Source organism: Halichoerus grypus, chromosome 5 (genome assembly GCF_964656455.1).
Source record: "Halichoerus grypus chromosome 5, mHalGry1.hap1.1, whole genome shotgun sequence".
NCBI classification, from domain to species: Eukaryota; Metazoa; Chordata; class Mammalia; order Carnivora; family Phocidae; genus Halichoerus; species Halichoerus grypus.
Genome location: NC_135716.1, coordinates 172,067,969 through 172,089,992, shown reverse-complemented (window position 1 = coordinate 172,089,992; position 22,024 = coordinate 172,067,969). Strand labels below are relative to the sequence as shown.

Here is a 22,024-nt window from a genome sequence, read left to right as displayed (position 1 = left end):
TAGACAGCGACTACTAGAAAAACAAATCAGAATAAAAGTACAAGAGATGGCACAGGGCTACATGATTAATTGCCAAGTCACTGACATGGACAAATTTAATGCTGATGGAATGATTCTGTCTCCATTTCTCCAGCAGACTGGCGCTGGGGTACAAGGAAGGGAGACCACAAATTCCTTGTAGAATCCATGATGCTCAAATTGTTATAAAAACCGGGCATTAATTTTGCATGCATTAATCTTGTACTAGAAAACATAGTAAAGGGGCGCCTGGGTGGCTCAGTCGGTTAAACGTCTGCCTTCGGCTCGGGTCATGATCCCGGGGTCCTGGGATCGAGCCCATTGTCAGGCTCCCTGCTCAGCGGGGAGGCTGCTTCTCCTTCTCCCTCTGCCTGCCACTCCCCCTGCTTGTGCTCTCTATCTCAAATAAATAATCTTTTTTTTTTAAAAAAAAGGAAAGAAAACATAGTACACAGGACAGACACATAAAATGCAACTGTAGCTCGAGCCCAGAGAAGCCCTTTGGTGGCCCCAGAGGGCATCACAGAGGAAGCAGGTTTGAGAAGAGTCCTGCAGGATAGGAAGGGGGTGAGGCAGGTAATCTAGATGGCAGATTAGTCTGTGTTAAGAGCACGAGCTGGAAAGCCTGAGGGGAGGCCCAGCCTAGGGGTGAGAGGTGCAGCTGCATCCTTGCCCTGATGAAGTGAGGCCACACTCTTGTCTCCCCAAGGCCCCCGAGGCCCAAGCCAGCAACCTGGGTGAGGCAGCTCTGCTCGTGCAGCTGAGGTCGCGTCTCCCAGCCACTGGGCTGCAAGGATGGGCCACAGTGGCACTTGGCAGAGTTCAATCCGCCAGCGACAGATCCGCCTGGATTTCCCCTGAGGGGGCCCCTGTGAATTCACCTTTCAGAGAAAGGAGTGGCTCGTCTGAGGCCCTGCAGCCGGCTGGTGGTAATAGCTGTTCTGCCTTGGCCTGGTCACACAGTCCTCACCAGCACTCTGAACATTCCTTCTCCTGCCAGAGAAGCCCACCCCAGGCCAGCTTGGACAGCCTGGGTAGCCCCCGGCACGCTGCAACCCCCACCAGCTCCAGCCCTCCCCCCTCTCCCGCGAGGCCTGCTGGCTGACTCCTATGTTTTGGGGAAGCTGAAACAAGCCTGGCCTTGAGCCCAGGAATGCACTGGCCTGTGTTCCTGCATTTTTTGTCACCCACTCACCTGCCTCCTGCCCCTTCAGGGGTTTCCAGGTGCCAAAGTCCCAGGTATCAAGGCCCACAGGTGAGGGGCCATTTCCAGACTAGTTCCCAGGGTGAGCCTGGCAGGGAGGGGACTCTAGGATACGCCTTCTGGGGAAGCTCCTGGTCAGTATGACCTGGGGCTGACCTCACCTACTATGTTCATCAGGCCCTGGCCAGATCCCATCTCAACTGGAGAGCTTAATCAAGCAGCTCCTGGGGAAAGGAGGTTGGCGAATCATGCTTCTGAGCCGCTCTGTGGCCTCTGCATGGTGAAGCTGACTCAGGGAAGTCGGCAGAAAAAGAGTATAAGTTTGAGGTCCCATAGCTCTGGGGCTAAATCTCAGCTAAGTCTCATCACTTCCTTCCTGTGAGTCTCATCTGTACAATGGGGATATACCTCCACGGCTCCAATAAAATAATACAAGTAAACAGCCTAGCATGGTCATGGATATGCTGTACCTCCTTCCCTGATAACTAGGTCCACATCAGTGCCTCTATGAGAAATAATCAATAATTAGGCTTTCTTCGACCACCTCACTAATCCTTAGAACATCCCCACTCAATGCTCTGAGTTAGTTCCCACCTTAGAGACGAAGAGCTGAGGAGCCCGGGTGAGGAGGACACAGCTCGTCAGGGAGAGGGCTGGGCTGGAGCTCACGCAGTACACCAAGCAGGGTGGCTGTGCTTTGCCGAGCCCCTACTAGGTGCCAGGCTCTGTGCTAAGCACACGGGCCTCGCACATACAAGCTGGTACTCACGGCAACCTTGCATTTGATGGCACTATTATCCCCGTTTTATAGATAATGGAACTAAGCTGGAGAGGAGCCAGGTTACTTGTCCAAGGCCACACGAGTGAGAAGCTAGCATGCCAGGGCTGCCTGACTTCCAAACCCTGCAGTCTGGCCTCCTGCTCCCACCAGACCCCGGTCCCAGGGGCAGGGGCTCCAATGCATGGTTCTGGCTGTCCCGCGCCCAGCTCAGCACAGCTCCTACCTACACCTTGACCCTCAGGGACGGGATGGATGTAAGGCCAGAGGCCAGGACTGGAGCCCACTCCTCCTGGGCCCTGCCAGCCGGCCAGCCGGCCAGCTGGGGGGCAGGTCAGGGGGAAGGACTCAGTCCTGGCAAAGACCCAAGGTCCTTGTTGGAGCAGGATCCGCAGGTACCACACACAAGGGCCAGTCCTGGGCCTAACTGGAAAGTTAGAGGGCCCGTCTGCCTGTCTTCTCCATCCCCTCTCGGTGCTAACTGCTCCCCAGGGCTGGAGCCCCCCTCCATTCAGGACTGGTAGTGTCTTCTCAGCAGAGTCCATTAACTTCTCTGAGCCTGTTTCCTTACCTATAACATGCGAACAATAGTTCCTGAGTCCCAGGGAGGTTGTGAGGATCAAGGAGGCAGTGGATAGAAAGAGCCTGGCACCGAGCATGGTAAGTAGCACCCACTGGCACGGAGCATGGTAAGTAGCACCCACTCAACAAACATCAGTCTCTTCCCCTCCTCCCTTCAGATCCCCAGGCGCCACGCTGCCGGCAGGGTGGGAGGGGGGCTGCGCGTGCCCATCTATCTCGAGGAGGTGGTGTGAGATGGGGAAAGGACACACGGCCCGGACAGAGTCAGACAAGTCCCAGTGGTGCCACCTGCTAGTCTGTCTCGAGAACGGCTCTGGACCCCAGTGTCCTCATCTCTCAAATGGGATGAACGCTACCTTCCTCGCTCCTGCCCTACAGGATCAAATAGGATGATGTCCACAAAAAGCTCTGTAAACTGTAAAGTGCTGCACAAAGGTCAAAGGTGAGCAACAGCCATAACACTCGAATGCACAGCGGCCGGCACGATACGCCAGGCCCAGGCAACGCACCTTAAATACATTTTTCCCATTTTATTCTCATAACCTGGGGGAGGCCCAGTACCCATCCCACTGATGAGAGGAGTCCTGAGGGGTCATGTGACCTGAGATCACACAGTAAGTGGCGGAGGTAGGGTGTGAACCCAGGGCCCTGGTGGCCGAAGGAGAGGCTCTGCCCCATCTTGTCATCCTACTTGTCATTATTCCTTTTTTTAAACTTAATTAATTTATTTTTAAAAGATTTTATTTATTTATTTGACAGAGAGAGAGAACACAAGCAGGGGGAGTAGGAGAGGGAGAAGCAGGCTTCCCGCCGAGCAGGGAGCCCGATGCGGGGCTCGATCCCAGGACCCTGGGATCATGACCCGAGCCGAAGGCAGACGCTTAACCCACTGAGCCACATAGGTGTCCCTTGTCATCCTACTTGGACTGTCCTCCGCTTTGGTTGTTGGTCCCTGCCAAGGCTGTCTTCAGGTGCTGGAGAAGGGACATCCCTGAGTTCCAGTCTGGCTACCCCAGACATATTTGCCTGTTAAGCTTCTAGTTCTGAAATGAAAGGCTCTGTCCCCTTTCAAAGGTGCCTAGATAACATAAAGCAGGCAGAGCCCTTGCTGTTCCGGACAGCCCTCCCTTGAGCTCTGATCCTCAGGGAGACTAGCCCCAGGCTAGGCTGCAGGGAATAGAGAGAATGGTGGATGGGTCTTACCCAGCAGCCGTGCCCCTTCCCCTCCTGGACCCGGGGCTGGGGTCGGAAAGAAAGGAGAGGTCACCTAACCTGGTTTGCTCATTTCTACTGTCCTCTAAAAGACACAGTTGCCTGAAATTGCAATTGTCAAATTGGAATCTCTTCCTGTCTCGTAGGAAGGTTTCTGGTTTCTGTCCCTTTGAGAAGATTTGTCCCCTTTGGGGTATCTTCAGATATTTTACGTACTTTTGAGTATCTTGCAGGTTTTTAAAAAACTTAGTAAGGATTTGTTGAATCTAAGTTCTGTCACTGATGGCTTTTCATGATCTAGCCTCTCCCAGCATTTAGGGTCCCAGGATGGGGCCAGGGCAGCAGGAGAGGGATGGAGAAGGTCCTGGCTGCCAAGGGGCTCAAGTCAGGACCTCTATTTGTTGTGGTGGGTATTGTGAATTCACGCGGTGGACGACCCCAACAGGCAGGTGTTAATTCAACAAACAATAACCGGGGATAACCCTGCAAACAAGACAGACATGGGGCTCTAATCTAAGGATAAAACCACCAACACCAAGGTCAACTAGAAGTGCCGAAGGCCTAACAAGGTGCAAAGAGAAGAACTTTAACTTAGACGGTTGATCGTGCAAGTCCAATCAGCGCAAGGCCATGGGATGTTCCTGCCTGCAATGGACAACCCTCCGATAAACTTGTTATAACTTTCATCTGCTCATGATCCTAAAATCCGATCAAGTGTGCTCAGCATTGATTCCCCGGGCTCACAACTTTCAGAGCTCACCGTCCATGCCGGGCAAAACCAGGCCACAGCTTGAAGCCGCAGCAGCAAGGACCACAGTGACCAGGGCTTAGTACCTCCCTATGCCACACACACCGTGCGAACCCCTTACACGTGTGCTTCACGGTTCTCAAAACTCTCAAGCTTGGGTAGTTGTAGTCCCATTGAAAAAAAATTTGTTTTAAATTGACGTATAGTTGACACAGCACATTATATTAGTTTCAAGGGTACCACACGGTGCTTCCACAAGCCCAGACGCTGTGCCCTGCTCACTGCAAGTGCCACGAGCACCTGTCACCACACAACGCAATTACACCACCACTGACTACGCCACCTAGGCTGTGCCTTGCTTCCCCGTGTATTAGTCCCATTTTTGTAGAGACTGAGGCTCAGAGACAAGTAACTTACTCAGGGCCACACAATGACTGACGGGTTCACCTACTCCAAAGCCTCTGCTTTTCCCATTCTGTCAAGCGATTCCTTTCACCAGACCTGAGCAGGTGGGTCCAGCTGGCTGCTCTCCTCTGCGGCTCGTTCACGGGGCTCCCTGCGGGGTGCTTACCAAGGAGGTGCTTGATGATGGCTTGGTTGTGTTCCCAGAGGTTGCTGAAGGTCCCCCAGCGTGAGTGGCCATCAGGCACGGGGTTGGCTTTGATCCAGCCGCCACAGGCGTAGGTGAAGAAGTCCTGGCAGGGGTCCACCGTGGGGTCCATGGAACTCAAGATGGAGCTGGTCACTGAGACGCAGGCCTCACTTAGGCACACCGTGGGGGTTCCTGGCAGGGGTCAAGGACAAGAGGCCAGTGAAGGGCAGGGAGAAGGCTGTGGGAATATAGTATGGGTGGCCTGGGGTGCCATGCCCCTGCCCCAGCCCTGACCAAACAGATCTGGAGCTGGATGGTCGCTAGACTTTTACCGAGAAATGATTTCAGTAGATTTACAATTTCCTGGCTTGTAAAGTAAGACTTCTGTTTAGCTGCCTAAAGTCCTTTCTGTGGCTTGAAAAGTACCCAGAACCAAGGTGTTTCTCTTAATCAGTCCTTCCTTCCACAAATATTCACTGGTTTTTTTTATTATTCCCTGATGCTCAACAAATTGATTCACTTGTTCATGCATTCATTCATTCAACAAAATAATAACTGAGTATCTTCCAGGTTCTTTACCGAGTGGTGATTGTGTGTGTGTGTGTGTGTGTGTGTGTGGTGAGGGATATAAAAGGTATAGTCCTTTCCTTCAAGAGCTAATAATTTAGCTGGAGAGACAGACATTTTATAAGAAAAGTTAAATAACAACCGGAGGAGAAATGTCTGTCATTCTGCAAACATAAATTGACTGTATTTAGTCCATGACAAATGGGTGATGCAGACAATTTGGTGCCAGGACTTAGGGCAAAGGACAGCCTATAATGAACAGAAGAAACTATGAAAAATCATTCCCTCTGAGTACAGGGCAGGAGTGTTATCTCACTGACTCTCAAAGAAATAAAAATGAAACAAACTGAACAGACCATTTTGCTTAAGCCATTTTTATATACTGCATTTTATATACTGCAGGAAACTGAGGCACAGAGAGGCTAAGTAGCTTGTTCAATGGCCAATGGGGCACAAGCCCCATCCTCTCTCCACTCTGTCTCCTATGAGCCTGGAGAGGCGCTATCCCAGCGGTAATAGGTGGGCCCCGGGCGGCCCCATCTGTCAGGTGCCTCCCCGAGGAGGGATTCCGGTTGTCGGTGCAGGTGGGCAGTGGGGAGGGCTGCCAAATACTACAAGTGCCCCCCATGAATCCACTTCCTCTGAGCCGGTTCTCACAGGACATGGGGCAGAGGCGATGAGGGCTCTTGGAAGGCCAGAGGCAAGAAGAGGGGCCAGACTCCTGTCTCGGGGTTGGTCAGTGGGCTCCAGCAAAGGAACCAAATTGCAAGGCCTTGACAGAGGCCCAGCCCAAGGTGGCTGGAGATCCAGCCTCGTGACTAGGAACGCAGGCCCAGCCGGGGCCCTGGCTGACATAGGCAACAAGAGGGACTTGACTCACATCTGTTATCTCACTCAGGCCTCACTGCAGACATCAGATACAGGTGTGGTGCCAGGCCAAAGAGGGGGAGACGGAGGCTCTGTGTCATGAACAGAGCCGGGCCACACGGCCGAGGGGGAGAGTGGAGGCTGAAGTAGCTCTGGCCTGCTGCAGCTACTCCAAGGCCGGGTTCCCTCTGTTTTCCCTCTCCCTCTCCTCGCCAGTCCCATCGGGGGCTGGGGTGGCCCTTCTGGCAAGTTCAGCGTCCCTACCGCACAGGGAGGTGTGTGGCAGGGCGGGAGCTGGAGGCTCTTAGACCTGGGTTCAGATCCCAGTTTTCTGATTCTGGCTGTGGGCCTTGGGCAGGTGACCTCCTTTCCCCGAGCCTCGGTTTCCCCATCTAGAAGCGAGGAAGCACAGCAGGCCTGATGTCACAGTGATGGTGGACGCCTTCGTGGCTGGGCCCGACGTCCCCAGGCCAACCTTCAGAAAGCAGGAAAGGATGCACAGTTCTGGCAGGGGAACACGGCACCAGCCCGGGCTGGGGTGGCCTGTGGGCTTTTTCACGTCGGATGATGGGCACAATGTCTGGCAGGCTGACGAAGGGCTTAGAGGAGTCTCACGGCAGCACAAAAACCAAGGTAGCTTTGAGGGGATTACTTGTTTGGAGCGGACTGTACAACAGTCACAAATTACTGAGCTGGCAGGCTCGAAAACAGAAAGGAACTGGCAGGGCTACGGTGCCATTTAAGCATCTCCATAGGAGGCCATCTCAAGCCGAGCTGCATGGCCCACTCCCCAACTGGGGAAATGTACCAGAATCTTCAGGGTGGGAGGAAGAGGATTTCTGTGTAGCTTTAAAAAACCTATTCACTATTATGAGAGAACTTCATATTTGGGAAGGGAAAAGAATACCTATTGTTTTTATACCACAAACTGCAGGAAGTTGGGCTTGACCAAACCTTGGCTGTTGGGAATGCCTGGAGACAGACTGCAAGAGGGTTGTCTTCAGGGAACAAGGCCTGTCAGAAACAGCGTGTGTGTGCGTGAGACAGGGAGGGATTTGGATTGATTGATTCTTGAGGTTATCATAAGGGGACTGGGATTTAAAAACAAAACAAGAAACCAGCCTCCTGAGAGGCCTGATGGGTCACTAAGCCCCCAAGCTGCTAGGTACAGGGCAAGGCACCGAGGTGGTGCTTAAGCAATGCTTGGTTGTTTAACCGCTTAGTGCTTGGTAAATCCTTTACCAGCTATTCCTGACCCGGCAGGGACTTAACACATATTTGATCAATTACTTGTTTCCAGGTCCCCCTCATCAACATGGAGGTCAACACCTTCAAAACTCGGCCCAGGCTCCAACTCCTCAGGGAAACTTTCCCAGACCCTCATTCCTCGCTGGGCTCCTCGGTTGGCTGCCTGGCTGTGTGCTCTCTGAGGGCAGAGTATGCTGTGTCGTGGCTGTCTCCCTGTCCCCCTCCCCGACTGGAACGTGAGCTTGAGGGTAGGGCCAGCACCTTACTTGCATTTCTATTTCCTTTGCCCAGCATGTACTTGGCACCTAGCAGCGGTCCAGTATGTGTGTGTTGAATGAGTGAGTGAATGAAGTGAGCTTTGTCCAGCACTTGGTCACCACTTGCAGAGGCAGAAAATATTTCTTCCTTTGCGGATGTGCATGACCAGTCGAGAAGCAGGAACAGCCAAAATCTAGTTCACAGATGCTCGTCTGCATGGTGCGGGGCCCCAACACTGAGTAAGTCACTTAAGAATATTTTCTGGGAGAATCTGTGTGTTTTACTGCTGCTGTCTGTAAAGCGCCTGCAAGTCTCTGGAAAGGGGGTGCAGTGGGAAAGTAGACAAATATGTATTTAGGGGCCCAGACAAGACTTTGAGACGGGTCTTTCAGAATCATCGGAGAATGTGCTTTGACGAGCCTGATGTCTGCTCAGGTGTGGCCAACGTCAGCACCTGCTGACAGTCATGAGGCTACTGTCAGTTTCTGGGGTGGCCACTGCTGTCCCGGGCCAAGGCAGCCAATGAAGACACATGGATTGGCTCAGGGCTCACGAGATCTTCGGCCCAGAGTCACCCGGGGGGAGAGTTCCTTTCATCCTGGTCCAGGCTGGGGAAACCTCTTCTGCAGCCCACAGGGGGCCGGGATGATAGAGGCTGAAGCAAGGCTGCTCCCTGTGCTTCCCCCCCCCCCCCCCGTGGGCACGAGCACTAGGATCCAGCCCTTGGGGGCTCCCTTCTGGTTTCTGGGAGCTCCCGGGGCAGGCTCAGAGCAACTCGGGCTGCTGGAGTGCCTGACAGAGGTGGACGTAAGGGTGACTGAGGGGAGGTCCTGCCCTCTCTCCAGACCCTCAAACTCCTTCCCCCTCCGAGTCTAGCATGGCCACCCATGCAGGCCAGCGACTTCATAGTGGGGAAGGCTCGGCGAAGCCTGGGATCATGGGAAGGGTCATAATCTCTCTGATGGGATGAGTGACCAGGTGACTGAGTTGGTGGCGTTGGACCCTGAGCAAAGGCCCCAGAAGCTGCTCCACCAGATGGACCACCTGCCATCGGAAAGCTAGATGTTGGGGCACAAGGGTGTGAGAGATCCTGGAATTGGCCAGACCCCCCATCCTTGTTGTTTAACTTGGCTCTGCCCTTTCCAGGTCCACAAGTGCTTACTGAACATCAACTACACGAGGTACTCGGCTGGATACTCTCAGCCAGACACAGAGAGCCAGCCTCAGACGCCAACAGCAGGACTGGCCGGGCCCCGTCATACTGCTAAACAAGGCCGGCCCCAGAGATGTGACTACAACGTGTACAGATTAGGCACACAGAGGCCAGCTGGGCCACGGGAGGACCGCTCCTCCGGCGGTTCTAACACACAGGGGCACCCCAATGACAAAGGCGTTGCAATCCAGCTGCCCCCTCCCTCGTGCACCAGCCACGTAACCTTGAGCAAGTCACCTAGGCTCACCGCCTCAGCTTCCTCAGATGCAAAAAACCACACCTCATAGGGTTGCTGTGAGGAGGAAACAGGATTATGTTTGTAAAGAAGAGGTGTGGTATTTGGTCCATGGAAAGTATTAAGTAAACAGAAGCTATTATTGTTATTTTGTTGGAACTAAAGATGGCGGACGGTGCGAGACTGTGAGTCTCATCAGCTCACCTCCTCACAATAATAGCACCCAGAGCTAAGATTCAAGAAGTCCCAGGAGGCACCAGCTACGTGATAGACATTATCTCTAATCCTCAGGGCCAGCCCCAAATCGGGCACCATTTTCCCCATTCACAGGAGAGAAGACAGAGGCTCTGGGAGATGAAGTGACTTGTCCGAGGTCACACAGACAATAAATTGCTGGGCCAGGGTTTGTTTGGACTCATGTCCCAAACCTCTACACCACCCACACTGTCCAGCTCCCGTGTCTCAGTCCATCTCAGCACCGAGCCGTCCGGACCTCGCTCTCTCCTTGGCCCTGGAGGCCAGCCCTGGCTTGAGCAGGGAAGCCCTCTGGCCCAGGTGGGCAGAGCCGAGGGCAGGAGCGAGCCAAGCCCACGACAAAACACAGAGGCACCTACTTGTCCGGTATTGAACGCCCAGCGCTGCCAAGCAGGCCACCAGTCCTGCCGCCAGAAGCGCCACGAGCACCACCAGCCGCTTCTCCACCTGGGTCCGCGCAGCCCAGCACCTCTGGCCACTCCGGGGGCTGCGGAAGTTCACCTGCAGGGAAGGGGGCAGGAGGGGTGGGGAGGACGTGAGCCCAGGGCCCCCCTTCCCCAGGAGCAAGGGGCTCCGCGGCAGGCCCAGGCCCCGGGGAGCCATCAGGGCCGCCCTCCTGCCTCAGGGGTGGTCCAGTTCCCACAGAATCGGTCCTAATCCAGGAAAGGAACTGCCACCCTGCTCAGCAGCTCGGATTAGCTCCTAAACACCAGACTCAAGCAGCTCAACCCAGCCGGACTTGTGTTTTTTGTGTTACCCGATACGGGTAGAAGGGAAAAAAAAGAACAGCTTTTCCCTGTTTCTCCAGTAAGGAGTTCAAAAAAGAACAGGATGTTTGGACTTGCAGGCATCCAGTGAGCGTCCAGCTGGGCTGTTCTCAGAGCCCCCACACCAGCAGGCCAGGATGTTATAGCCACAGCTCCTACTTCCCAGGAGTGCGGACATCCTTTGCTCATTACACCCTCACGGTCCCGTGAGGGCTGTGTTATTAGTTCTCTTTTACAGATGAGGAAACAAGTTCACAGAGGTGAGGGCCTCTTGTCACACAGCTAAATGGGGAGAGCTGGGATTTGAACCCAAGTCTGTTGATTCTGGAGCCCACCAGGGGATCAGAGACGGGTGTCTGGGAGATGTCAGGGGAGATGCAATGGAGAGAGAGCTCCATTCAGACAGGTCCTCAAAGGGAGGAAAAAATGTCCCCAGCCTAACAGTCTAGCTAAACAGGAAGGGAGGCACAATGAGAGGAAGTAGAGGGCGTGGCGGGGCCCTCGGGGCTGAGGAGGGACATATTGGCCAACGGCACTCAGAGCCCTCAGCCCAGGCCTTCACACCCGAGGCCAGTTCGGGGCTCCCCTCCATTGCAAGAGGTGCTTCCTGCAAAAGCCTGGGCCACAGGACAGGAGGGGTCCCTGAAGGTGGGGCTCAGCTCAGTGACACTGCGGTCATGTGCCACCATGGTGGAAATACCAAGAGGAAGACAGACTCCCTTGCTTTCCGCTGCTCACAGTCCAGCAGGAAGGCAGATAAAGAAACAGACTGGGGTGGAGGGTGGGTGGGGTCCAGTCAGGGAAGGCTTCCTGGAGATGGGGATGCCTGGGCTGGGTCTTGAGGAATAAGTAGGAGCTGGCCAGGTGAATGGGGAAGGAAAGGGGAGAGGAGGCAAGGTCTAGATCCTATGGGGCCCTTTAGCCCCTTTAAAGAACATGGACTTCTTCTGGAGGACTGGGATGACATAGATTGGATTTGCCCCTTTGGAAAGACCAAGGTGCAGGGAATAAGGCTTGTTGGGGTGTGGGCATGCAGGGCGGTGACCCACAGCTGCCAGGGGAGATGAGGAAACTCAGACTCTGACCTGCAAGTGCCCCCCCAAAAGCTGAGGGGGTGCCTGTCCCCGGGAGCCAGGTCACAGCCCTCAGGGAGCCTCACGCTGACACGTGGGGATCTGAGGTTGGTCACCTTAGGGAAGGGCGCCGCGCAGCCTCATGGTCACCACTGCGTAATTTCTGGGCAGGAAATGAATGGGAATTGTGGCACCAGAGAAAGGGGAACATGAGAACTTTTTGTGGGAAAAAAAAATTGTGTTCTAAAACCAACAAAAGGAACTTGGGGCCTAGTCATATTTCCTAGGAGGGCCAGGCGGCTCCGAGACCCAAAGAGCTGTGTCAGGTAGAAGGAAGGCTGCCACCGTCCAAAACCCCTTTCTGAAGAATGGTTTTAAAAATGTGAGAAATGAGGGGAAAAAAAAAAAAAAAGTGAGCCACGAAGCTTCTGAGCGTGCTACTCCCGTGAAGTTAAAACTCTGGGCCCGGAGGGCCTGGTGCAGAGTCAGCCTGGGGTGGTGCTAACATGTTCCCAGCGCTGGCAGGTTTATAAAGTGCTTTCTCCTCGGCATCCCTTTTCTCACACAGTTCCCCTTGGGAACTGCTATTCGGAGGAGTCCCAGAGGATGTGAAGCAAGCACTGACATTTCCCTCTTCCTGCCACCCTGGCCCTGGCCTGCCTCACTGGCTGCCTCCTCCTGAGGGCCCTCATGGCCCAGCACAGGGGGAGGGGGGTGACAGGCAAAGAGGCCGGGGGGGGGGCCCTCAGTTTACAAGGCACCCCTCCGCCTGGTGCCGGCTCTCGGAAGCCAGGGAGGACAGCCGGCAGGCCTGGGGAAGAAGGCACACCTCATGGTCTTCATCTGCATCTGCAGAAGGAGCGCCACCAGGGTGCGGGGAGTCAGGTGAAAGGGAGGGAAGAGGAAGGGAAGGGAGAAGATGAGAGGAGGAACAGAGGGAAGGAAAAAGGAGGAATAAAGGTAGCTAACACCTGAGTGCTTTCTATGCGCCTGGCGTCGCGTTAATTCTGTTTTGTTGCTGGATGATGCCATTCTATCTTCACAACGTCCTAAAGAGTAGGCACCAGTAACAGCTCCAGAAGAAACACAGGAGGTGGGGGAGGAGGGGGAACAGTGAGAAAACCCATCTCCCTCCAGAACCCTCAGCCTCAGCCCCAAGGCCACGCTGCCCCCAAGGAGCAGAAAGTCGAGCTGAGCCTCATTGTTTAGTGTCAAGCAAACAGATGGTGTTCACTGCAAAAGTGAATCAGAATTAAGTCCGAATTAAATTAGAAATTCAGTTCCAGGAAGAAATGGCAAACAGAATTTGAAAATGGGGTTTTTAACCTTTGTAATGTTCTTTGCTCAACTCGTGCTGACTGGCTGAGGGCCTGCTGGTTTCTTGACAAGCCTCCTCTCTGAGGGCAGAAGGAATCCAGAGGCATCCCCCTGGGGCAGAAGTCCCCCCCAGAGGCCTTTCCAGGAGAAGTCATCCAATTCCTGGTGCAGTGGATGGGGCCATGCTGCGAGGCCCTTCTCTCTGAGCCCTGTGTTCCCCCCGGCCCTGCCTCCTTCAGAGCATCCAGCAAACTGAGGTCACAGCAAGGGGAGGACCCGAGTGCTTTCTCTTTCCTTTTGGAAACGAGAGCACGTTGATCACCAGAGACTGGTCTGCAGTGGCTTGGAGGGTGAGAGGATTAGTGGCAGGCAGCCCACTCTGTCTCAGGAGAGGTAACTGGGAGTGGCCATCGGCGGAGGAGCAGAGCCGACGCTTGGGAGATGGAGCTGAGAATTACTGTAAACGCTCAGCTCACGGGTGGGCTTAATATCCTATTTATCATCATGTGAGGCAGACAGAGAATGAGACCGAAGGAAAAGGATGCCCTCAAAAGAGAGAGGTGGAGAAAGAGACAAAAGAGGAAAGACATAGACAAAGCCAAAGAAAGAGAGAGAGAGAGAGAGAGAGAAACAGTTGAGCTGTCCAACCTAGGGGTTCCCAGAGCTTCCACAGCCAAGGGAACAAAGCCCTAATGAGGGATAAATATTTGGTTACAGAAGTGAGTGCTTGGCTCACCTAGGCTTACAGCAAGAACGAGTTCTGCAGGCAAGGACGGGACATGGGACAAGGACGGGTCGCTGGGGCCCAGGAGACAAGCCAGCAGGAGAAGGGGTGGGGAGCGGAGCAAAGCCTGGGGTTCAGAGGAAGCAGGGGGTCGGGAAGGGAGGCAGAGGTTCTTGCTGAGCCACCGCCAGGGCCCCCAGCGACCTGGGCTGCCTTGAGAGGCAAACAGGAGTCAGTCTGGCCAAGGGTTTGGCAGGGAGCCCACCCCCTGCAACCCAAAAGCCTGGTCACCCGACGAGGGCTGGCAGGGTGACCAGGCTGCCTGCTTCAAGTCAGCCTCTCAGAGCAGACAGACCATGCCAGCCCAGCCCAGGGCAGCACCCAGCTACCACGAAGGGGTTAGGCTGGGGGAGTTTCTTCCAGCAAAGGTTTTATAACAGTGGACTTCCAGCTGAGGCCACTGGGGCCAGCCCAGAGCAAAACTATAATGTCTTCTTGTCCTCCCCACCTCCTCCCTGAGTCCTACCTGCCCCCAGACCCCCATGCCTGACTCTCTCCCAATGACCTGTAACAGCTTACACGAGTGCCCGCTATGGGGGAGGGACTCCTGCCATCGACACAGGAACCAAAGTCTAGTATTTAGAAGAAGCACTTTCCAGCTCTCTTTGTTTCCCAGAAGGAACACCCAGCTGCCCATGACATGGGAAAAGGGAGGTTAAAGGTCAGCCTTGACCTTTCAAGACCTCATGTGTGTGCGTGTGTGTGTGTCTGTGCGTGTCGCTGGGCCGCCTCTGGGCCTCAATCTCCCATCTTTAAAATGAGGAAGCTAGATAACCATCCCAGGTCCGACCATCCCAGATTCTAGAAGAACTAGAAAGCCAGGAGTATAAGGCTCAAACAGGTGGAATCCTGGTGAGCACAGAGGTCTTTTTAAAGTACTAAGTGGGCTTGTCCCTGAAATCACCCTTGAAGGACAGCCCTGTGTGTGGCATGGGGTGGGGGGATGAGAAAAATCACCACTAAGAAATGAAATATCTCAGCTTCCCCTTCTCTTGAAGAAATTGATTTTTACAAGCAAAAGGATGAGTTTCAAAGGCTTTAGTAGCAGTCATGGCCGCCTGCTCCCCAGCTTAGGCTGCGGGTATCACTTTAGCTGATTCCCTTTGAGCCACCAAAATGGTATGTGCTGGGGTGGGGGGTGGGGGGCAGGCAGCCGGTCTGAGCAGAGCAGAGGCTCCCGAGAGCAAGGTGGTTATATTTAGGGCATCACTGAGACCTCCCGCCTGGTGAGTCATGGTAACAATCCCAACAGCAACCAAATCCATTTTCTGTGCACTATGCACAAGGCTTTCACTTACACAGCCTCATTTCAATCTTTGTAACAACTGTTGATTAATAATATTAACCCCAGGACGCCTGGGTGGCTCAGTCAGTTAAGCGTCTGCCTTCGGCTCAGGTCATGATCCTGGGGTCCTGGGATCGAGTCCCGCATCAGGCTCCTTGTTCAGCGGGGAGTCCGCTTCTCCCTCTCCTTCTTCCGCTCCCCCTGCTTGTGCTCTCTCTCTCTCCGTCTCGCAAATAAATAAATAAATAAAATCTTTAAAAAATATACTAAAAAACCAATGGGCTTCAAAATCATGAAAAGTCAAGTAGCTTATTTTTATAGTTGCCCATCAAAGAGGGAGATTTGGGAGGAGGGGATGGGGGACATTTAAAAAATCTTAAATTCGAAGGAGCAGTTGTGTTTCCAGCATCAGCTCATAGGAAATTATCCGAAGGGCTAAGGGATGGTCACCTACAATGCTAGTTACTGGGCCTGTTGTCCAACCTTAGCATATTGAGTACACACACTATTACATAATGGTACTGTGAGGCACTGATTTTTTTTACGTTTATTTATGTATCTATGTATTTATTTATTTATTTAGGTAACCTCTACGCCCAACATGGTGCTCAAACTCACGACTCCAAGATCAGGAGTCACATGTTCTACTGACTGAGCCAGCCAGGCGCCCTGAGGCATTGTAATTTTTAATGACAGCATGTTTTGGGAATTTTTAAACAACAGGAAAAATGCTCATGAAGGGGCATTAAATGAAACAAGCACAGCACAACATCGTGTACTTAGAGTGAGCTCAATTATGTTTATAAATATACGTGTGCAAATGTGGAAAACCAGAAGGGGTTATCTCCAAGTGCTGGGATTACTGTTTCTTTTTAAATCTTTTTTTTTTTTTAGTATTTGACTTTTTTTTTTCTTCCAGAAATAAGCACGTAAAGTCTTTATATTGGGAGGAAAAAACTCCAATGATTAAAAACAAAATTAGTAGAAAACTCAGCTTCATAAGTTGAGGTGAACAAGTTCTCGATTCAAGCATTGGCTCGTTCATACCTGCTTTGGGGAAGTCATGGTGGCTCAAGGGAAGCCGGATTGGGTACCCACAGAAATGCCCCAACTCCTTGGGGCAACCTTTTTGGCTTTGCCTGTATAAAAAGTAGACAATGCACCCAGTTTGGCAGATTGGTGTAGGGACAGCAACACTGCACTCCAAAACACATGATAGCTCTGTAACCCCTGTCCCCAACCTCTCTGAGACTCAGCTTCATCATCTATAACATAGCCACGGGGCCCTGACCTCACAGGTCATAAAAACAACAATAATTCTGGGTGCCTGGGTGGCTCAGTTGGTTAAGCGACCGCCTTCAGCTCAGGTCATGATCCTGGAGTCCCTGGATCGAGTCCCGCATCGGGCTCCCTGCTCGGCAGGGAGTCTGCTTCTCCCTCTGACCCTCCCCCCTCTCATGTGCTTGCTCTCTCATTCTCTCTCTCTCTCAAATAAATAAATAAATAAATCTTAAAAAAAAAAAAAAAAAACAACAATAATCCTAGCAGGCCCCATAAGAGGCATTACATTTACTTTCTCTAAATCCCATTTTACAGACGAGGGAATTGTGCTTTCAGTGGTTAAGCAGCTCACCCAAGACCATCGGCGGAGTCAGAATTCACACTGGGGACCCCAGCTTCGGAGACTGGGCTGCTTCCACTCTGCCAGGCAGCCCCGGAGGCAGATGAACACATTTTGTGACCTGAAAAAGGCTATCCCCATGTGGGCTACTGTTATGTTATGGTGATGACAACATGGCCTATTATTTTGTTGTGAATTCTGAAACGCTTTTGTGCTGATATATTTAGAACCTTCTGTGCAAGATGACACTGAAAAGATTGCTGATTAGATTCTGTTTTGATTTGTGAAGGGAAAAGTGCCTGCCACAGAAATCTAATTTCCTGCTGGATTTAGCCTCTCAAGAAGGGTCCCAGGGAAGAGGTTCTAGACAGACTGTGCTGATCTCACTCTCAGATTTCTAGCTCTGAGACCTAAGGTGAGTTGTATCTCCATTCAGGCCCTGTTTCCTTATCTGTAAGTGGGAACAGTAATCCCTACAGCTCATAGGGGTGGTCCCGAAAGTTAAGTGGAATGATATAGGTAAGGGTTCCATATCCCAGTGGGCAGACCACTTGGAGTCGAGTTCGGATCTCCCTGGGCTACTTACCTAGCCTGGAGGAAGGACTCCATCAGTGCTGTTTTCCTTTACTGGTATTATTATTCCAGCTTCTAAGAGGTATGCCTGAGTAGGACTGGGCCTGGCAGACTGCATTTCCAAGCACCCTAAGCTTGCTCTCTGGATGAACTGTGATTTGGTGTCAGTTCACTGGGTGGCCCCAACATGTTCCCCAATGCCTCCCGTGGTCAACCTGGCAGAAGTTCTCCAGGACTGAGATGCCCTGCTCCTCTCCCCGGGCTGGTTTCTCAGGAGCTAGATCAAGGGCCCCCCTGAGTGTCCCTGACACTTCTGACTCGCTCCCGCTCACCTGCCTGGGTCCAAACCCCACCACAGGGCTGAGGTCCTGTTCAACACTGTCCCAGCTCAGCCTTGCAGGGAGGGAAGAGCAGGAAGCAGCCATGCTCACTGCTCTGCCACAAGGTAGGAAGGTGGTGGGCATGTTTGAATCCCACAGGGACAGACCCTGGGGAGAGGAGGAATTGGGTTTCAGGAGTAGGCTGCAAGGGGGCAGGGAAAGAGGGGGCAGAAGATGGGTTCCTCCCTGCAGAAAATTCAGGTATTGGGGGAAAGGGGAAGAAGGGGGCCATGCCTACCAGATAGGGTGACCAACCAGCCTGGTTTGCCCAGCACTGAGAGGTTTCCAGGGACACAGGGCTTTCCACATTAAAACTGGGACAGTTTTAAACTCTGCCATTATTGGACTGTGTGACCCTGGGCAAGTCCCTCAGCACCCAGGGACTGCCTTTCCTGTGAAAGGTAACTGGTCCAGTTCAGTTCTACAGGGTGCTTCAACTCTGCCAAGGGGCTGTAGTCCCATTGGCAGGTGGCAGGAGGACTGGGGGACAGTCAGAGCTGGGGAGGGGACCCGGGTGGAAGGAGCCCAGTGCTTTGGAGGCACTTCTGCCCCAGAAAGGCATCTTCCCTCATGGAGCCCAGAGCTGCCCTGAGCTGTGCCAGCCTGGCACGGCCCCCTCTCGGGCTGGCAGGGTGGGGGCGGGGGAGGAGCCGCGCGCATGCCCGGCTGCCTGGGGGCTCGCAGCCGGCCAGGGCTCCTACCTGCAGGCCGTTTGGGTACACTTCACCCTCGGACAGCGAGTCCACCAGGTCCTCATCGTCCAGCGTGGCCCGCTTGTAGGTCGACATCTGCAAAGCCAAGTGGAGCACGGACTCCCTCAGCGCCTCCATGGCTCTCAGGCGAATGGGGAGAATGGGGAAGCGGCCCCGGCGCCGCTGCGCGCCCCGCCCCGCCCGGGACACCGAGACCGGCCCACGGACCGGCCCGCGGCAGGGGAGGGGGGTCCCGCCTTCCTCCGCCCCCTCCGCCCCCCCCCCCCCGCCATCCCGCTTATGCAACGCGACGCCTCACCCCCAGCGCCCGCAGCGCGGCGGCCACCAGCTCCGCATGCTGCGCCCCGCGACGCCTGGTCCCCACCGCCACCGCGTACCGCCGCGCGACAGGCTGGCCGGGAAGGGCCGGACAACGCGCCACCTTCGCGGGCGGGGCCTGACCGGCGCGCGGTTGCCGGTTCCCTCCATGGCCCCATGGGGGCGACCCGACCCGGGGTAGGTGGAGGCCCCCCACGGCCAGCCCCTAGCCGGCGGGAGGGGGTCTCGCAGCAGCCCCTCCTCCTGGGAAGCCCCACGTCTCCCTTCAGTTAGGGGGTCGGCAGATAGCAGGAGTCGAGGATTAGGAAGATGCCCCTAATTTGGACCACAACTGTCAGGAGAAAGGTTCCACCCACCAGTGGCCCTTAGGTGCCTCAAGTAAGCCTCCCCATCAGAGCTATAAAGATTGGGGGGGAGGTGGAATAAAAAAGGCAGGTGTCTCCCCTCTCATTTCCCCCTTCGTCTAGCTCAGGGATTTTAAGCCAGAGAATTTCAGAAAATTCCAGAGGCTTAGGGCTAGTCAAGAACCAGGAAGGTGACCCATCCCTCCACCTTCAGTCTCAGGAGGCAAGAGTCTCAAGCAGATGCTCAGGTAGGAACTCTAGGTACCCAGCACTCTGCCTCCCACCTCGGAGAAGTCTAACCCAGAAGTTTCCCGAAGGACCCTCCACTTCCAGTGAGACCTGGAATCCCCCTCATTTATACATTTTCCAGTTTCTCACAGTGCACGTCTGTTCATTCCCATATTTGGTTCCCACGGCCACACACGTGTGTGCAGGAACTGGCTCAGAGGGGTGGGGTGACTGCCTGGGGTCACAGCGACAGCTCCTGGAGGCCTCCTGCTTCTACTCTGGCCCTCTCAGCCCTTTACCAGTCTGCCCACGGCCCCTGCCTACCCTCATCTTGTGCTGCTCCCCACCTCGTTCACTCAGGCCCCAACTTCTTTGGCCTTCACTCAGTTCCTCAGATTCTCAAGTTTCTCCCCTCCCTCAAGATCTTTACAGCTGCTATCCCCTCTATCTGGAACATTCTTTCCTCATCTCTACTCCTCCCATGGCCAGTTCTGGCTTCAGACCTCAGCTTAAATCGTCACCTCCTCCACTGTCCTGACCACTCTAAGGAGCCCCTCAAATACTCTGTTACACACCCCATTTTTCCCCTTTATGGTATTTACTGCAGTCTGTTGTTACTCTTTTATTTTACCTTGATCCCAGCCCTCCCACCCCGCAAGCATGATGAACTTTATCAGAGCTAGGACCTTGTTTGGCACACAGAATCCCCATCACCTCGCATACTCTCGGTGCTCAACAGTTCAAATCAATGGTGGAACAAGAGGAGGGGACGTGAAAATTACCCTGGGGCAGTGCCCTTAAGTCCTTGACAATCTAATTTTGCAATGTCCAAGGACAAAGGAAACATATCGAACAGGCACAGGACTGGGGGAGGTGGGGTACTTGGGGAGAATTTTAATTCTGGAGACTCCTGCCTCACTCCCAGCGGGTAGGGGACTTCCCATTACCCACTGGAGACAGAGGGACAGAAGGCTTCTTCACTTCACGCTGAGTTACGGCTGGACTTTTTCTGAAACCAGGACACTTGCTTACACTAAGTAACAGGTGTCAACCGCCCGAGGAAAAGACCCTTGAAAAAGAAGTTCAATTCACCACACAGCTTCCCAGCCTGCACAGCAGCTATTGTTTCAGAGACACCTAGGGGTATGAGGCATTTGTCAGTTCTATCACATCCATCCTCCCATTTAAGCCTCTCGCCCTTCCCTCTGAGTATTATTGGCCCCTTTTACAGAGCCTGAAACTGAGGCTCAGGCAGGTAACTTGCCTGGGTACAGAGGCAGTGGCTCCTCCTCCTTCTATCTCATTTCAGAGATCACCCCTTCTAGGAAGCTCTCCTCACCACCCTCCAGACAAGGAGGCTTCTTGTCCCCGGCTCAGTGTCCCCTCCCACCCAGGCCCCCACCCCATGCTTCCTTCTGTTGAAGCACACAGCACTCTAAATGGGAGGACCCTGAAGGCAGGGGCCAGGGCTCCTCAGGCCCTGTCTCCCGCAGGGCCAAGTCTGCAGCTGGAGCCTCCATGGGTGTTGGAGCAAAGGCGGGAGGCAAGGGAGGGAGGCTGGAAGCCCATCCCGGGGGCCAAGCCCAGGTCACCGGTGCCGTCCGTCCCACTGCAGCCCGTTTGTGGATAGACGATGAAGGAAGCTCACATACCTCCCAAGCAGAAATCCGCTCAGACGGAGAGTTGTTTATTTTTCAGGGCACAAAAGACGAGGTGCCCCTCCTAAAACGCCTGCCTCGGGCTCTGCAGTGAACTGAACCCACCTGAGTCGCAGAAGCAGCTTGGCTGGCTCGGTGAGGAGCGCAGCGGCCCCAGTCCGTGAGTGAGTGCCACTCCAACAATGGCGGCCCTCTATCTGCACCCACCCAGAGCTGGAAGGGGCCTTCCATTCCCTGTCTTGTTGGGTCCCCATAGCCACCTGGGGCCTCAGCCTCATCACTTCCATGTCACAGGAGAAGTGGGAGGGAGGTGTTGGGCAGTGACAAAATGTAGCTCTCCTGATCCCAAGACGTTCTGCCGGGCTCCCAATGAGAAGACTGAGGATGAGGGAGGAGGCAGGACTCGACAGCGCCCCTCCCTCCCCACCCAGGTCACCTGGCTGGAGAGTGAGTGGCCCAGGAGGTGAATGCTTTGCCCGCCTGACCTCATGCTGCTCCCTCCGAGTACCCCAGCCACACGGCTAGGAAGTGGCAGAGCTGGGCCTCGAACCGGGGTCCCGCACACTTAGTCCTGTGCTCTTTGTGGAAAGGGGAGCTGCTTCTTCAGGCGGGGCCCTCACGGAGTCCAGGCACCGAGCTGGCTGGGCAGCCCACGCTCGTTCCCATCGCCTTGTCTGCAGTGCGGGCTTCAGGGAAAGGAGAACACAGCTGCTTTGTGGGGAGTCTGCCCTGATCTGCTTGTTCCTCCCCTGGACCCCTCAGAGGCTGATGCTCACGCGAAGGTGGAGACCGAGCTCGGAAAAGGGGGAACCACAGCTCGGCCCCCTGCCCCAGGCCTCCTGCTGCACAGAGAAGGTAGTATGAACCAGAGGGGCTGTGACAGTGCCCCGCTCTGGAAACCCCACCCTGTGGAAATCAACGGCCTGGGGTGAACAGAAATGAGAAATATTAGAAACGTTCACATGTTTCTGACAACAAAGGCTCTGGCCCAGTGACACCTGGTGTGATCCTATTTGCGGCGACTGGCATTAATCACCCAGATGGTTCTCGCCATCGGTTTGCCCAAGGCGGGGGTTCTTCAAGGAACCTTGGAGTGTGTCAGGCAAGAAGAGCAGTCCCGAGTGAAGTTCACAGGCCTGCGACTCCTTGGCTACACCCTCCAAGCTGTTTTCACGTTCTTTCTGAG

General features: G+C 54.2%; 1 protein-coding gene across 5 annotated transcripts in view; it reads right to left on the bottom strand.

Moving 5' to 3' along the window:
- Window positions 1-22,024, bottom strand: part of ECE1 (endothelin converting enzyme 1) — a 112,321-nt gene that overhangs the window by 40,334 nt on the left and 49,963 nt on the right. Inside the window, exons 1-4 of one of the 5 annotated variants that reach the window (XM_036099103.2) lie at window positions 18,589-18,686; window positions 18,279-18,365; window positions 10,137-10,278; window positions 5,114-5,326 (exon numbers count right to left, since the gene is read on the bottom strand). In XM_036099103.2, the coding sequence (XP_035954996.1) occupies window positions 5,114-5,326; window positions 10,137-10,278; window positions 18,279-18,365 (442 nt within the window). In that variant the 5' untranslated portion in view covers window positions 18,589-18,686. Of the gene's footprint in view, window positions 1-5,113; window positions 5,327-10,136; window positions 10,279-18,278; window positions 18,432-18,588; window positions 18,687-22,024 lie in introns of those variants that run through there. The other 4 variants (XM_078073725.1, XM_036099102.2, XM_078073726.1 and 1 more) reach the window with 4 other exon arrangements.